This window comes from Cervus canadensis, chromosome 15 (genome assembly GCF_019320065.1).
Source record: "Cervus canadensis isolate Bull #8, Minnesota chromosome 15, ASM1932006v1, whole genome shotgun sequence".
NCBI lineage: Eukaryota > Metazoa > Chordata > Mammalia > Artiodactyla > Cervidae > Cervus > Cervus canadensis.
The window spans coordinates 74,188,075-74,205,352 of record NC_057400.1 but is presented as its reverse complement, the minus strand read 5'-3'; the positions used below and the strand labels follow the sequence as shown (position 1 = coordinate 74,205,352).

The following is a 17,278-nucleotide window of genomic DNA, read 5'->3' as shown; positions in this document are numbered from 1 at the left end:
CTCTCTTCCCAGGCCTCCTGTCCAGAGGAGGAGCCCCCACAGACGAGGGCCAGGCCTCCGGGTCCCCACAGGCACAGACAGCGCCCCATTATGAGGCAGCCTGCAGCTGGGCCCTGCTGGAAATAAAGGCCATGATTTATTCCGCACACCCAAAGGGGGCCTCATTATACAGGGCAGGACACAAGGACCCTACAGCAAGTGTGCTGAAAGAATCCCCTCTCATTTGACCAAACAAGACTCCTCGGTCTCCCACCCTTCCCCATTCACAAGACCCCCTGCTCTGCTGATGGCCAGTGCAGGCTTGGGCACCCAGGCCCGTTGTCATGGCAACCAGCCCCTCCCTGGCCCCCTCCCCGTGGTAGGAAATTACCCTGTTCTGAAACATCCTGTTGTCTGTCGGTCCCAGCCAAGACCCCCACCCAGCCGGCGCCCACTCCACGGCTTGGTAGATAGTCACACACTCGGCCTCTGTGACGCTCGGCGACCCAGCTGGGGGCCAAAGGGAGGGGGGAGCTGGGACACACTGGAATATTCACAGCCCAGTGGCAGCAGAGGCAGCCAGAGGAGTGGCCCGCCACACAGGGGACCCCTCAGGAATGAAGCAGCCTTTCAGGGCCCGAGGGGGTGCAGCCTCCCTGCCTCTCCTTAAATAGCCAGCCGGCCTCTACCACAGCCACACGGAGCCACCACCCACCCACAGGCCGCAGCCCACCTGCTGCCCCAGACCCGCTGTGAGAGGTAAGGGCACGGCTGGGGAGCGGGGTCGGGGGCGCGGGCAGCCAGCGCGGGCCCAGCAGAGGCAGAACGGGATAATCTCTGCCATCTCGCTTCAACCTACTTATCGAGGCCTCCCTGGTCTGAATTAGAGCAGCCCGTGGGCGGTGCTCCTGTCTCACTGCGGGGGCTTTTAAAGGAAGAGTGGGTGCCCAGGCTGTGGCCCCATGGCTGCAGCGACAGTCCCCGCACTCTTCTCCTCTAGCCAGGGCACCTGGAGGGGCCCAACGAGTAGGCAGGAGGGACAGGTGCCGGCGACACCGACAGACCGCCTGCCACCTCAGCCTCCTCCCACTGCACGCCCACCCACGTCCCCTCCAGAGGCGAGCCCTGCACCTGCTCCATGGTCGGGGCCCCCACGCCCCCCATCCGCCCTGCCCCGAGCACAGTGAGACGTCGAGAGACCGTGAGAGCAGGCATTTCTAGGGACACGTGGAGAGGAGCAGGAGCCCCCCCAGACCCACTGCAAAACCGACATCAAAACTTGTAATGCAGGGGCAGGGTGGAGAAACCGCAACAAGCCTGACACAGCCTGAAAGCATTCTGAAATCAAGTCTGCACCCAGAGAGAGCATGGTGCATGCGGCCTTTAATGGTGGGGTTCAGAAGGCCCTGGGCAGGAGCAGAAAGCCGGGTGCCAGGCAGCCCACAGGGTGCCCCCTGTGCACACGTAGGGCACCACGCTCAGTCCACTGCTCGACTGCCACCATTTGGAAAGTCTTGCTTCTTGAACAAAGGGTGGTGCAAACTGTGTCGCTGTTCCTGGGGCCAGGCCCCCAGGAGAGGCGCTGAGCCTGGGAGACAGCTCCACACAAGCCTTGGAAGCAGGGACCCATCAGCCCCTGGAGGAAAAGCAGGCGGAGGTATTGGCTGTCACTGCTGGGTCTTCAGGATCTGGCTTCCTACTCCTGGGCTATTGCCCTGGCCAAATGACCCTGGACAAGTTAGCTGATGCTGAACCTCCATGTCCTCATCTGTAAAATGAGGCAGCGGACATCTGCCCCTGAGGACTCGTGGGCAGTGCCCGGACAGGCCTGCCTCACGCTGGGCAGAGAAGATAGTCAGTACCTGTGAGCAGACCTCATAGAGGGGCTGGGTGATGACTGTACCACCAGTGGGGTGGGCAGAGTCTGGGCGTCAGGGTAGCTCAGAGTGGAGGGTACCCAGCTCAGCCCCATCAAGACCCCTCCCTTACTTGGCCTCCAGGCCTCCCCCACTTCCCCCATTGCCTCAGGTCACACACACTTGGGAGCAACAAAAAATAATCTCTGTATTAGAATTTTAGGGAATCTGAACCACTCTGGGTCCAGGAGAGATTTGGGCAGGGGGACATCTCTGGATCCCTTCAATAATCAGAAGGTGGCATGATCAGGCGAGAGCCTCCGCTGGCTTGAGAATGACTGGCCAGATGCTCACTGCCCCTGACTTCCTCCTGCTCAGCCAGCTGTGGGGCAGCGGGGGTGCCTGGGGGTGCCCAGGGACCCCAGTGGTGGCTGATGAGGCATGACGCAGAGGGTCAAGCTGCTGCCTGGCCTGCCAGCTCCTCACACCCGCACTGCCCTCCTGCCCTCCTAGCTGCCCAAGTCTGAACCGCTGGCCCTGCTCCATCTACGTCAGGAACCCACACCTGGGGATGGCGCCCAGCCTCACACTTAGGGGCCGCCAGTGCTAACATCACCATGCTCCAGGAGCACCTGTCAGTCCCCGCCAGGACTGTTATCTTGGTCACTAAAAGGAGAGGACCCCAGGACAGGAGAAGGTCCTCTATGCCCCAGGTCCTCTGTGGCTCGTGTGTGCAACTGCTGCTCCCCGCTCCATTCCCGCTGCTCCTGTGAGCGCCCCCTCCTGCCCCCTCTGCAGCCCACAGGCGGGGGATGGGGCTGCTGGAAGGTGGGATCCAGGGGAGCTCCTGAAGCTGCACTGTAGGCAGAGGTGCCCTACGCTGAAACCCCAGGCCAGGAGAAGAGACTGGCAGCCGCCTCCCCAGCCCTCCATGGGGCTGCGGGCCGCGTGGGGTCTGCCTTCTCCTGCCCACATCTGTCCAAGGCCTGGGGGAGGCGGGGCATTCGGACCTTTCCTCTCCTTTGTGAATCTCCTGAGTCAACCAAAATCAAAATGGGAAATCTGTCACTCTGTCTGTTGGGGAGGGACCACCAGTGACCCACTCAGAACTGGGGTCACCAGACAGAAACAGTTTGTTTCTGAGGCCAGCAGGGCTCTGAGCCATGGCCCCTGGTTTATGCTGAGGGTAAACCAGGCGGGCAAGGCTGGGCAGAGACAGGCCACCTCCCTGGGTCCTGGCCTCTCTGGGGCTGCAGATCTTGGCCAGAACACCCTGGCCAGTCTCTCTACCTCTGGGACATATGGCTCTTCCTCTCCTGGAAAAGAATCTGCCTCCTGATAGTTAAAGTGACCCCATGGACTGTAGCCTATGCGCTTCCTCCATCCATGGAATTTTCCAGGCAAGAATACTGGAGTGGTTTGCCATTTCCTTCTCCAGGGGATCTTCCCCACCCAGGGATCGAACCAGGGTCTCCTGCATTGCAAGCAGATGCTTTTACTGTCTGAGCCACCACGGAAGCTCTAGTTAAACTACTCCAGGTAGTAAAACACCCACTGCAGGCCTGGGCCCACAGGCTTTCTAAGACACAAGTCTCTGCCCACTAACACGCCCGAAGCAGGGCTGGTGGCTGAGTTCAAAAAGCTCAAGACCTTGGGACGCTGGCCCGGACGGCCTTTGGGTGCTGTAGACAGAACAGGACACTGCATTCCTTGTAAGGCCCTCCCGTGGCTGGTGCTGGGAGCACTGGGGAACCTAGTGGACAGGCGGGTCAGGGAGGCTGAGCAGGGTTCACGTGATGCTGAGGAGGAGTCGGCCGAGCCCCCCACACTGGGCTCTCAGGACGAGGTGCCCCACCCATGAGAAGCAAGGCTCTGGGGACTCATGCACCCCACTGGTCAGACAGCACACAGGGGGGAGGGGCAGAAGATGAGGGCCCCTCCCTCAGCCCCCACCCCCACCAGGGCCTCAGACAGACAGACAGGTCACCATGCTCTCTCTCCCTATGATGCTGACTCCATCCCCCAGGCCTGAGAGGTGGCCTTCAGGGACCCCAGGGCCCTGCCCAGACTTCCCCATGCTCTACAGGGACACAGCTGCATGGTGGGGAGCTGACCCCAGTAATAGTTTGGCACCCGGGCCCTGGTTTTGGTTTTGCTTTCTGTGGCCTTCCAAAGCAGGGGGTGCAGGTTCGGTCCCTGGTCAGGGAGCTAAGATCCCACATGCCTTGAGGTTTAAAAAAAAAAAAAAAACAATCAAAATATAAAACAGAAAGAGTTTCATCCCTGGGTGGAGAAGAACCCCTGGAGAAGGGCATGGCAACCCACTCCAGTATTCTTGCCCGGAGAATTCCATGGACTCTGTCTACAGTCCATGGGATCGCAAAGAATTGGACATGACTGACACTTGCCCAACCCCAGCTGGACACAGGAGGTGCCCTGTAGCCCCCGAGGCAATGCCGAGCATGGTTGGGGTCAGCAGGTACTAGAGGCTTCCAAGAGCTCATGTCTGCAGAGGGTGATGCCTCGCCTGTCCCAGGCTCTCTGAAGCTGGCCTGTCTGCTTGTTCCCTCCAGGCTCAGTGCCTCTGCCTCTGGCTGAAGCATGAATGGCCTTGAGGAGGCCTCCCCAGGTATACTGGCCAACTCCTCCCTGGCCCCTGTGGAGCAATGCGGCCAAGAGACGCCCCTGGAAAACGTCCTCTTCGCCTCTTTCTACCTCCTGGATTTCATCCTCGCTTTTGTGGGCAACGCCCTGGCCCTGTGGCTCTTCATCCGGGATCACAAGTCCAGCACCCCTGCCAACGTGTTCCTGATGCACCTGGCCGTCGCCGACCTGTCCTGCGTGCTGGTCCTCCCCACCCGCCTGGTCTACCACTTCTCAGGGAATCACTGGCCCTTTGGGGAGATTCCGTGCCGGCTCACGGGCTTCCTCTTCTACCTCAACATGTATGCCAGCATCTACTTCCTCACCTGCATCAGCGCTGACCGCTTCCTGGCCATCGTGCACCCCGTCAAGTCCCTCAAGCTCCGCAGGCCGCTCCACGCCCACCTGGCCTGCGCCTTCCTCTGGGTGGTGGTGGCCGTGGCCATGGCCCCGCTGCTGGTGAGCCCGCAGACCGTACGGACCAACCACACGGTGGTCTGCCTGCAGCTCTACAGGGAAAAGGCTTCCCAGCATGCCCTGGCGTCCCTGGCCGTGGCCTTCACCTTCCCATTCGTCACCACGGTCACCTGCTACCTGCTGATCATCCGCAGCCTGCGGCAGGGCCCGCGCGTGGAGCGGCGCCTCAAGAACAAGGCGGTGCGCATGATCGCGGCGGTGCTGGCCATCTTCCTGGTCTGCTTCGTGCCCTATCACGTCCACCGCTCCGTCTACGTGCTGCGCTACCGCGGCCAGCGCACCTCGTGCGCCGCCCAGCGCGCGCTGGCGCTCGGCAACCGCATCACCTCCTGCCTCACCAGCCTCAACGGCGCGCTCGACCCCGTCATGTACTTCTTCGTGGCCGAGAAGTTCCGCGATGCCCTGCGCAGCCTGCTGTGCGGCAAGCGGCTCCCAGGGCTGCCCCCCAGTGCCGACGGCAGGACCAACGAGAGCTCGCTGAGCGCCAGGTCGGAGCTGTGAGCCTGGGCCCCGGCCCCTCCCCAACCCCACAGGGACCACCCCGCAGACCCACCGAGGACCCCCTCCCAGCCCCACAGGGACCACCCCGCAGACCCACCGAGGACCCCCTCCCAGCCCCACAGGGACCACCCCGGAGGACCCCTCCCAACCCCACGGACCACCCGCAACCCACCGAGGACCCCTCCCAACCGCACAGGGACCACCGCAGACCACCCGAGGACCCCTCCCAACCCCACAGGGACCACCCCGCAGACCCACCGAGGACCCCCTCCCAGCCCCACAGGGACCACCCCGCAGACCCACCGAGGACCCCCTCCCAGCCCCACAGGGACCCACCCCGCAGACCCACCGAGGACCCCCTCCCAGCACCACCGCCGCAGACAGGAGGACCCCTACCCCACAGGGACCACCCCGCAGACCCACCGAGGACCCCTCCCAGCCCCACAGGGACCACTCCGCGAACCCACCGAGGACCCCTCCAGCCCACAGGGACCACCCGCAGACGCCACCGAGGACCCCCTCCCAGCCCCACAGGGACCACCCCGCAAGACCCACCGAGGACCCCCTCCCAGCCCCACAGGGACCACCCCGCAACCCACCCGAGGACCCCCTCGCAGACCCACAGGGACCACTCCGCAGACCCACCCACCGAGGACCCCCTCCCAGCCCCACAGGGACCACCCCGCAGACCCACCGAGGACCCCCTCCCAACCCCACAGGGACCACCCCGCAGACCCACCGAGGACCCCCTCCCAACCCCACAGGGACCACCCCGCAGACCCACCGAGGAGGAGTCCACCTCCCCTGAGAAAAGAACCGAAACCCCAGCCGGTCACCGTGACCCGCTTCCAGGCCCGAACTCATCACCCAGTGCCGAGTCCCGTCTTGGCTGTCAGCAGCCCCTGGTGAGGCAGCGCCGAAGGGCCCAGACGGCCACTTCTCTGCGGGTACTGGACTGATCCTGCTCATTCACAGCCACTAGACACTCAGTGACTTGGACCCCGCCCCCTCCGCACCTCCCCCCGGTGATGGGCAAGGAGGCCAGAGGAACATTCCCGAACAATGAGCGTCTTTCTCTCCAAAGTGCCCCCTGCGAGGCTCTCGGCCTCCTTCTCACAACAGAAACACATGGCAGCGAAGCTTGGCAGAACACAGGGGACAGAGGGGAATGGCCTGCCAGAAGGCGGGCACGGGTGGGGGCAGGGCTCGGTGGAGGGTCAGGAGAAGGTGTCTAAAGATTTCCTGTCAAGTGCAAGGTGCTTTGAGTTCCCTTTGTGGCACGTTTCCCAAAGGCCCCTGCATTTAGGGGACACAGGCAGTACATGAGAGCCGAACACTGTAAGCACATTTCAGGGTGATCTCCAGGTGACGGCCAGCAACACAGGGCTTGTGGGACACATCAGCTCTCTGTCCCTCCTGGCACACACAGACCTGCATGTGCCGACAATCCCCCAGTGCTTCTTGGCAGCTGCCCTGTCCCTTCTGAGTCCTGGGGGAGCACAGACCATGGGTGGGCCATCACAGGGAGCCCAGCTTTGTCACTGCTGGGTTGGGGAGGCACGCAGCCTGGCCCATGAATCTATCTCCCACTAACCCAGACCCAGCAGGGGCAGAATCCTACTCCTCCCCAAGAGGCCTTCACCTGGCTGGCCAAGCTGTGAGGTGTTTTGCTTAGAGGGTGGCCTGTATGCCCCTCACGAGTCCTTTTATGTACTTGGTTATTCTGATCATAAGGGCTTCCCTGGTGGCTCAGTTGGTAAAGAATCTGCTTGCAATGCAGAAGACTGCCTGCAATGTAGGAGACCCGCCTTCGATTCTTGGGTCAGGAAGATCCCCTGGAGAAAGAAATGGCAACCCGCTCCAGGATTCTTGCCTGGGAAATCCCATGGACAGAGGAACCTGGTAGGCTACAGTCCAGGTCACAAAGAGTTGGACACAACTGAAGCAACTTAGCATGCATGCATACTGATCATAAACATAACTGTACTTTAATAACTGAAAGTTATTCTCTTTGGTTAATGCCAACTCCCTCCCCAGAACTTCTCTTCCTTCCATCCCAAGAATGGCAAAGTGGCGGCACAGGCAGCAGCATGGACTGTGCTTCTGCTGGCCCCACAGCCGGCCCACCCCGCACAGACTCTGACGTTCTGCCTTGTGGGTTTCAGAGTGCCAACCTGGGCCGCAGGGTGCCCCACCTGGCTGTCGCCACAGTAATACCTTATTTTCCCGAGCAAGTCCAGCCTTTTCTGGATTTTTCCAGCAAACACTAGAGCAGGAGTCCCTGCGTGAGCTGCAGCTCAGGCCCACACCTGGCAGGTGACCTCAGGGAGCAGCTCGGGACCCCTGCTGCACTGTCTGCCCCCCGTGGCCCCTCATATCAGCACTCAACACTCAGGCGCCTAGTGAGCACCCTGCAGACACCAGGATGAACAGCACACGTCTCTGCTGGAGAAGACAGACGGACAAGGTCACTACAGCGGCGTTAGGAAGTGGGGCTCCGAGAGAGCAAGAGATGGTGACCAGCGCCCAGACAGGGGAGCAAGCAGGGGGCAGACAGACAGCTGAGGTGTTGCTAACGAGGCAGGTGTGTGCTTCCGTGAGGCCTGATTGCCAGCAGAGGAGAAACTCAAAGTTGGCTGGGTGGGTTCTGTGGCATTTGGGATGCCTGCCAGACACTGTGGAGATGGCATGTGGGCAATGGGGTATTCCGAGGGAGAGGTCTAGGGTGGAGGCCTACATCTGGATTGCCCAGCAGAGACCCACCATTTGGGCCAAATGCAAAGCCCCAAAGGAGCCCGCCATAGAGAGACGGGTGGAGGAAGGGGAATGGAGCCAGGAGAGGGACAGCACAGCCAGAGACCACCAGAACCTGGGCTCCTAGGCACCCGGAGAGAAGCGGAGGAGACCACCAGAACCTGGGCTCCTAGGCACCCGGAGAGAAGCGGGAGTGGCAGTGAAGGCTGCGGGAGCCCTGAGCAGCTTGGGCAGTGGGGAGTAGATGGAGGAGCCGGCTGGGTGCTGGGAAGGGCTGCAGGGAGTCACCGTGGAGCGAAGGCTGACAGGGTGCTTTGAACCAGGGGGCCACCACGCCTGAGCCATTAGAAATGGACCAGCGAGGTCCAGAGCTGTGAGCCCTGCTGGAGGAGCAGGGAGTGAGCGGGGCTTTGGATTCAGGGACACAGCCCCCGCTGTGACAAGGGAGGGGAGCACAGGTGCAGGGCAGGGGAGGTCAGGGCAAGGGAGGGGGAAGGGAGGTCCTGGCTGTGGGGGTGGGGGTGCTGGAACAGTGAGGGGCAGAGAGGGGGAGGAGAAAAGAGCAGGTGTTCGTGGAAGGTGACAGCTTAGCCTGCTAAGGGAGCCCGGGCCTGAATTTTGGAGCACCCTTGGGTCCCAGCTGAGTGCTTTCCCCCCAGCAGCACACGTGGGGTCTGAGGACAGGGGGGTCAGCTGCAGCCTGGGTGGCCAGGCAGGCAGGAGCCTAACTCACAGCTCCTCATCTTCGCATTGCACCAAGAGCTCCCACTTCGGCCCCCTGCCTCCTGGCTGTCTACCGTCAGCCAACTCCCAAGAGCAGCCCTGAGCCTGGGGTGGCCTCGATTCCTCACCCCTCACTCTCCAGCCCCCATCCTCACCCGTAAACCAGACAGAGTTCTCCTGCCCACCTCGCAGGGATGGCAGCGGTGGCAGCCCCATTGGCAGCCCGAGTCACCTGGACCGGGCCTGGGCCTGTGGTGAGGCCCGTCTCACCTGCCTGCGTTCTTCACAAAGCCCAGGTCAGCCAGCTCCACATCGCACAGCTCACAGCGGAAGCATCCAGGGTGCCAGTTGTTGTTCATGGCCTTGATGACGCGGCCAATGATGAATTCGCCTGCAGGAGAGAGGTCCTGCTGGCCTTGTGCCCTCCCCCTCCAGAGTTCCTCCACACTGGGGCCCGCCTGGCTCTGCCTGGCCCCAGGGCGCCCTCCCCAGAGCTTGGGAAGGTGATGAGCACAGGGGTCCGAAGGCCACTGCTCAGAGAGACAGGGCTCCCTACACTCCCATCCCCGCTTCCCAGGCATATCGTGGAAGCCTTACCGCAGGACCCGCAGCACGGAGCAAACAGCATCTGGAAGTCATGCTCACAGTACTTCCGACCTTCGAACTGCAAATGGGGCCAGCAGAGAAAGGACAAGGAAGGCACTGTCATCCTCTGAGCTGCACTGGTCAGTGGGGTGAGGACCTGCCCTCGGGGAGGCTGGATAAGCACCCTACTTTGTACACCTGCTACCACCACAGGAAGCATTGCGTGGGGGACTTCCTGGAGGAGGTGATAAGGAGTGGAAAGATGGAAGGGGATGGGGGTCCTCAGAAGAGGGATTTCCACACAGGGAGCAGTCAGCACAAGGCCTGAGGGCAGGACAGGATTGCCCTGTCTGACTTGGGGAGAGTGCAGAGTGAGGGACCTCGAGGAAGCTGGCAACTCAGCAAGGCTGGCCCCTCAAAGGGCCACCGCTGTTTGCTGAAGATTTTGGCCTTATTGGTCCCAGGGGCAGGCTTAGGGCTCGGGGTGGATGTTAATGCCAGGAAGCCCAGGGATCAAGGTTGAATTCTGTGTATCCCTTGGCCCTGTTTCGTGTGTGAGAGGTCCACTCCCCCAGGGGCCACAAAAGATCTAGGGAAGGGACCCAGAAGAAGAGGCACAGGAATGGGGTGCAACAGAGCACCTCGAGTCCTGCATGATGTCCCCATCTGTCTGGGCAAGGAGGACCCTTGCACTGGCCCCAAGCGTGGCCAACACCTACCTCTGCCTTCTCCTCCCTTGACGATTTTATCTGGTTTTCCCCTGTTCCCTAAGAGTGTCTTATTAAGCTGCACCTGGCTAGAGCCCTACCCAGCAGGGGCAGCGGGAATTTAAATCATCATAGGCACATCCACAGAGCCCTGTACCACTCCACCCCTTCACCCCACCTCCACCACTGGCCAGCAATTCTGAGGAGGCACCATGGGGAACAGCAGCTCCTGCTCAGTCAGGCAGATCACACACCTCCCAGCCGTCTGTCAGCCAATCCCCTCAGCTTCAAAATCTAACCAGCCTCTGAGCATTGCCATGGTGTGCCCTGAGGCAGCCTGGCAGCATTTGCCAATTTCTGTGGTGTAAATATTCCCACCATGGTCAGTTTGAAGCTACCAAAATGCCGCTGACGTGGAATTGAGAAGAGATGTCAGCAGCCACCACGGTACTGCGTTTCCAGCACACAAGCACAGTAACAGGTAGTGAAACGGAATAAAACAATTAGGAAGTGATGAGTTTTGAGTATCTGCTACTTTTATCTCATTGTATGTATACATCATTCAACTTTTAATAATGACTGTATTTAGCAACCAGCCTGCAGGATCGCTGAAAATTTAACAATCTGCTCTTGGGACCAAGGGCAGCTCAGCCCTTCTCTTCCATCTGGATTACCAAAGAAATAACTAGTCCCACCTGTCCTCCTAGCTTCTGTCCCCACCCCTGCATAGTCTCTCCTCCACATAGCAACCAGAGAGGCCCTTTTCTACTGTCAGACAGACAGTATGGGTCCTGCCCCTCCCAGGATGAAGCCTAAGGCCCCATGAAGGCCTGCAGAGTTAAACAATTCTGCCTGCCCTCCCTCATCTTCTGCCGCCCCCTCTCATTTCCTCTGCTTCCATCACACCAGCCTCCTACTGCTCCAAAACCCACACACCCCAACCTCAGGGCCTTTGCGCTTGCTGTCCCCTCTGCTGAGAGCTCTTCCTGCAGGTACACACATGCTCCCTCACCTCCTTCAGGTCTGCTCAAACGTTACCTCCCTGCTCAGGCCCCCCCACCCCCACCCCCAGGACTCCTTATAACCTGAGCACTTAGCAGCATCAGGTATATGTTGGTTATGTTTACTGTCTGACCTTGGGGGCTCCCAGAGATGACAGGATGAACAGTGACTCCTTCAGCAGCACGCACACCAGGAGAGCACTGTTCACGGAGGTGAGGGCGGGACCCCCGCGGGGTGGCCAGCAAGGTTCTGGGCTGGCAGGAGCACCACTGGGCCCAAGGCCCGGCACGTCTGCGTCTGTCACTGGAGGACCGTGGCCAGGCGAGGCCCGCAGGCTGCCAGAGGGCAGACCCTGAGCTGGGCCAGGGGCTTGGGCTCCGGGAAGCAGGGGCAAGGGTCAGGGAGCACGCTCACCTCGTAGAAGAGCCCCTCGGGGAAGGGCCGGAAGCACTGGGCGCACACGAAGCAGTGCTCGTGGTATAGCTCTCCGTTGCTGTTGACGATCCGCTCGGCAGGGGCGAAGCGCGCCTGGCAGCGCTGGCACACGGCGTTGGCCAAGGCGCTGGACATGTTGCTGAGCAGGAGAAAGGAACAGAGGTCAGGACCCGCGGGCCGCACTCGAGGGACACACCTTCTGGGGCGGAGCACAGCACCATCCCCACCCCAGGCTGGCCTTGGCACCGTGGAGACTCAACATGCAGTCGGCCCACGCTGCCCCACACCAGCTTGGGTCACCCCGTGTGGCTGTCACCCACCCCTGTGGCCACCGTGTGCCGAGGACACGCCAGGTGCCAGCGTGTGCCAAGACGCAGTGGCCTTCCCAGATGACACCCCTGCCCAGCGTCTCCAGCTCACAGACGGACAGGCAGAGGCCTGGAGAGAGTGACCCCCCGAGGGCCACAGTGGGCAGAGGCAAAGCCGAGATTAGAACTAGTCGCTCACCCTGGAGCCCCATCTCTCCCCATACCCCGCAGCCCCCAGTGCCCTCTGTGGAGGCTCAGGCACAGGGCAGGCCATCGCTGGGCTCATGCCGGTCAGAGCAGCCAGGGGTCCAGTCCAGGCCCTCACTCGTGGTGCAGCAGGGGCTGGCCCGCGCTCTCTAAGCCCAATTGCCCAGCCAGAGAAGGACCCTAATCATGGCCATGACCGTGTGTTCTGGCCTTTAGATGACGGACACACAAGCTCTCTGCAGGGTGCGCGGCCCACTGGAGGCTTGCAAAGGACAGTGCTGTGGTTGTCATTGTCACTGACCCGGCCCCCAGGCTACTCAGTCAGGGTGCTGGGCCATCTCTCAAGGCATCAGGGACACCCGGGAACCCTCCTGTGCCTCCTGTCTCCCACTCAGGGAACCAGAGTGTCTCGGGTACAGAGCATCATCCAGGCACAGGGGAGCAGCTTGGGATTCACACACTTATTTCACCCCCGAGGCCACCCTGCTTTTCTAAGGCTCAGAGAGATTGAGTAACTTGAGCAAACTCACAGAGCAGATGACAAAGTCCAAATGTGAACTCAGGCTGAACCGATTGCAATGGCTCTTTCCCCTGCGCCACGAGTTAGATTCATCCCTGCCCCACCCCCCTCCAAACACAAAACCACCCTACCAGGGAGAAGGTGAGACTGTGAATATTTGGGAATGGGAGCAGGATGGGGAGCAACTCTCCTCATCCATGTGGGCAACGGCTGTCCCTGGGGCAAGTGATGGCTGTCCTTATGGGAGGCGTGAAAGCCAAACTGAACTCCAGGGGAAATCGCCACAGAGACACACGCTGGCTCCAGCCTAGGGCCTCGGCTCAGACAGGAGGAGGAACCTGGCGGTCAGCCACAAGAGCCTCTACAAATTCCCAGCACCCTAATGCCCGCGACCTTGACTGCAAGGCGGCAAACAGACTTTGTCTCTTGTCAACTCCGGTGGATTGTTGGTGGCTGCCGGGAAGGGTGGGCACAGAAGGGAGGGCAGGCTCAGCAAGGAGGATGCAACCAATCGGCCGTGTCATATAGACTCGTGCAGCGGCACAGCCCATCTTTGGAGGACGTCTTTCCAGCCGGCTCCGCCTCCCGCCCTGCTGAACCCCACCCTTCTCTCAGGGCTCCAGCACTCAGAAGTCTCAAGTGACGCTGCTTGTGCTGGAGTCCCAGGAAGGAGGAGCCCGGAGGCGGGTGAGGGCTCTGCCTCTCAGGTGTAGACTGTGGACAGTGGGTCCAGCAAAAGGTGGCTGCCACAGACACAAGGGGAGCTGGGCTGGGGCATCCAGGCAGAACTTCCTCTCTGCTCTGCCAGAGGGACCCTCACGGCAGGAGAAGGGCCAGAAGACTCTTCAGCAAGCCCTGTCAGGCAAGCAGACCTCCGCCTGCCCTCAGGTATAGTTGGGGGACCAAAACCACCTCCCATGTCCACATTTAGGCCAAAGGGGCGAGGAAGCAGGACAAAGGCAGGAGGGCTTGGGCAGAGCCCAAGTCGACAGGGAGGCTCCGCACACAGCGGCCACCACCTTCCTTTCCGGCTCACTGCTGGTCACCATGCAGGAACAGACAGGGCACGGACTGATCACCCAGGCCCCCAGGAGCTGGGCTGGACTCTGTCAACACAGGCACAGTTTCCTGTCCCAAGGACACCGTGAACCTGGAGGCCTTGTCTTCCCAAAACATACACCCAAGGTAGCTGGGAGGAAGTTCCAGTGCCTGGCCATGAACAAGACCTTGGCGGATCTTGGAGAAGTCAGAAATCAACAGGAAATCCTGTGACTCTGGGCCTGGAATTCCCCACCCAAAGAACTCAGAAAATGCAACCAAAACATGTATTCAAGTCCAGTCCCCGGCTTTCAGATTGTTCCAGACATCTGGACCCTGACCAAGTGAGTGCGCAGCAGGCCCATCACAAGTTTTCCCCTACAGAGCCCCGGCCTCACCCCAGAGCAGACATTCGGAGACAGCATCTCCACATGATGGGCACAGCAGCTGGCCCCTAAGAGAGCAGCTGGCTTTGCACTGTGCCTGGGTCTACCCTGGCTGGGGCCCTAGGAGGCTCAGGTCAACAATTTTGCCGTCTGTCCCCTACACGCCTCTCAGGTAGGTGGGGCATGGGGGAGACCACCTACCTCCCGCCCCGCTGGTTGCCCCAGACTTCCATGTCTGCAGCCCCACAGTCCTTGCTTGGGAAGAAAGCACTCCAACCCACTGACCAAAGACGGGGGATGAACAGACAAGCCCATGTGCCCTATAACTGGATCACAGCCCCATCAGAGACGATGCCAACTGTCCCCTGCAGGAGGCAGTCGCTCCGGGCTCAACCCCATGTGTTTAAATCCTGACAGCTCTAGCCACCAGTTGTGCCCCTGGAGAAAGGTACCAGCTCCCTGCGGCCTCGTTTCCTCATCCGCGAGGAGGTAGCCAGAGAAGCAGGAACTGCCCCTCAGAACTGAAGTAAAGAACTTGCTGCCTACAGCAGACAGCACGCGGAGCACAGGGCCAGGCGGGCCAAGCGCTGGATGAAAGAGCTGTTGTTTCCAGCAGCCCAGGGACCTCCCGCCCAGCCCAGCAGTGCTCCCTGCAAGACGGCAAAGGAGGGAGGCAGGCATTCCATGTCCTCCTTCACATTCTGCCTGAGAGCGGGGAGCACAGCCTGCTCAGTTAACATCAGGGAGACACCACCACCCCACCAGCACCTAGAAGCCAACCCCCTTGCTGGGGGCAGGGTGCAGGGGGCGGGCGTGGAGACTCACCCACAGATGTGCACATTGCCTAAGACGAGCTGGGGCAGCCAGTGGGGCCAGAGGTAGGTGCTCACCCCACCCTGTCCCCCTCTCCAACCCTCCCCAGCATCCCCAAACACTCTCAGTCTTATACCCAACATAAAAGAATTTGATGCAAGACATCTGGAGCTCTAGCCTAGGGTGTGGTGGGCGGAGTCCTTTCTGAGCCAGGTCCTCATGAGAGGAGGTTGCTGGTTCCAGATAAGGAAAGTGACCTACCAAGAGGGTCAGAAACCTGCTGAAGTCACACAGGATTGGATCTGTGCTCTCTTGTCCCCTCAGCTCCTGGTGGCATCACGCAGGCACGACCATTCAAAACTCTGTTTTTCCTACAACCTCAGACCAACCTCCATTGCAGCCTCCCACCCACCCAACCCTAGGAAGCCAGCGAAAGGGCCTGGGCGCAGGCAAGGCCAGCCATAGGGGACTTTCCACACTCAAGGGTGAGTCAGTGTTTGTGAGGCCAGGTCACAAGCCAGAAATTCAAGGCAATAGGAAGTTGAGGTTAGCATATGAACATGCGTGCATGCGTGCATGTGTGGACCATTCCTGACGCCTGATCTTCACGATCAGCCCTGTCCTCCTTGCCTCTAGACCAAGTTCTTGTGCTGCATTCATACTATGAAACCAGCCTCCACAAAGGCCCATCAGCACCCTGTCACCCACTCCCTGCCCCATGGCTCCCTCCACTCACATCTAGGGTCATCCAGAGACCAACCGGTGAGGGTTCCTGTTCACTCGGGGACGTCACTTGGCCTCCCAAGCCCTGAGTTCCCACCGGAGCAGTGGGCTTATCCAGTTCCTGCCCTGGTGTGGCCCCTGGTGAGAGCCCTGCGACACTGGTGCAGACACAAGTCCGGCTGCAGCAGGAGTCGCGCGGGTGCATCTGTGCAGCCTCTGCTTCCCACGCCCCAGGCGACAGCCTCCCGCTTGCCGCGTTCTCACCCCCAGATGTCTCTGAGGGCTCACTCCCCTCCCATGCACCTCCAAGTGCTCTGTTGTTACCGCTGAGCATCAGCCTCTAAACCTCCTCTTCTCCCCGGGTCCTCCAGGTACCCCACCTCTGTGACTGCTGCTCTGCCTCATCCCTAAATCCCTACCCCCTTCCTCCCAACTTTCAAGTCCTCCCCCACACTCTGCGCCCACACCCCAGGGTTCCCACCTGCTGCTTTGATGCAAAAGACAACAAACCCACAGCCCCCACTGCTCTCTTGCCCCAATTTCTAGCAGATCTTTCCACCCAGGTGGCCCCTGAGATGCTGCAAAATCAAGGAGTCCAGGACCCCCTCCCCCAGCCCCACTCTCACTCCGAGGGCTCCACTATCTATGTGCCCTTCAGACTCTCTCCGCCCCAGATTAACTCATCCTCAGAGACACCTTGAGGTCCATCCTGAGCCCCAGAGGCTCCTGCTCCCAGTGCCAAAGGAAGCGTTCATCATTGGTCTAGCCCAGCATTTCTCCCCAGGATAGAGCAGTTCAGGCTTTTGAGTCAGTCCAACCTGGCTTCAAGTCACTGCTTAGCCCCTTTTATAGATGAGTGATGTCCAACAGGCTCCTTGACCGCTCAGTTCCATCCGCTAGAAAGCAGCCAAAAAGTTTGGAGGAGCCTGAAAGCGGTAGTGGCGGTTACTTCGACAACTTATCTGAGCGCCCCATCCTCAGCGCCCTGCCCGAGTGCTGATCCCAGATCAGTAACCCCGGCTGGATGAAGCCGCGCCTCGCCCGCACTGTGACCGCCAAGCCAGGCGCTGTCCCCACGCCCCGGGCTGCGGGCAGCCGGGCGGCCGCCGCCGTCGGAAGGGCCAGGCGGGGTGTCCGAGGAAAGGCCCGCGGCCGCAGCTTTCCGGCCATTGTCCCCCGTGCCCCTGCCCTGCCCCCCGGGCCACCTACCCTGGCGCCGCGGGCGGCGGGCTCTGCCGGTGCTGGCGCCGCCGGTACAGCCCCGACGCGGCGAGAGCGCCCAGCCGGGTGGCCATGGCACGGGCCTCCCTCCCTCCTGCCGCCCGCTCCGCCGGGTCGAGGGACCCCAGCCTTGGAGGGCAGGTGCGGCCGCGGGCAGCCACGAACGACCGGACACCGCGGCCAGGCACCCACCCCTCTGCACCGGAGCTCACGTTACGCACTGCGATCTCCAAAGGGCAGCGGAGTCAACTCCAAATAGAAAGGATATTGTTCCCGCCGCGGGGGCAGCGCAATGAAAGCTGAGGCTAGCAGGATTGGGTCTGGGCTGGGGAGGCGACACGCTGGGAAGATCCCAACCAGCATAGAGGTGAGTCCACAGTGGCAGGGCAGGCTGCCTAGA

General features: G+C 61.0%; 2 protein-coding genes across 5 annotated transcripts in view; one reads left to right on the top strand and one right to left on the bottom strand.

The window, feature by feature from the left end:
• The window catches only part of LIMS2 (LIM zinc finger domain containing 2), a 44,040-nt gene that overhangs the window by 6,878 nt on the left and 19,884 nt on the right, over positions 1-17,278 (bottom strand). For 2 of the 4 annotated variants that reach the window (XM_043487452.1, XM_043487451.1), the window contains exons 2-4: positions 11,642-11,801; positions 9,531-9,597; positions 9,204-9,324 (exon numbers count right to left, since the gene is read on the bottom strand). In XM_043487452.1, coding sequence (XP_043343387.1) covers positions 9,204-9,324; positions 9,531-9,597; positions 11,642-11,797 — 344 coding nt within the window. In that variant the 5' untranslated portion in view covers positions 11,798-11,801. Of the gene's footprint in view, positions 1-9,203; positions 9,325-9,530; positions 9,598-11,641; positions 11,802-16,475; positions 16,658-16,866; positions 17,131-17,278 lie in introns of those variants that run through there. The other 2 variants (XM_043487450.1, XM_043487453.1) reach the window with 2 other exon arrangements.
• Positions 461-5,563, top strand: GPR17 (G protein-coupled receptor 17). Its single transcript, XM_043487454.1, has 2 exons — positions 461-738; positions 4,409-5,563. The coding sequence occupies exon 2, from the start codon at positions 4,437-4,439 to the stop codon at positions 5,454-5,456; it is 1,020 nt and encodes a 339-aa protein (XP_043343389.1). The 5' UTR covers positions 461-738; positions 4,409-4,436; the 3' UTR covers positions 5,457-5,563.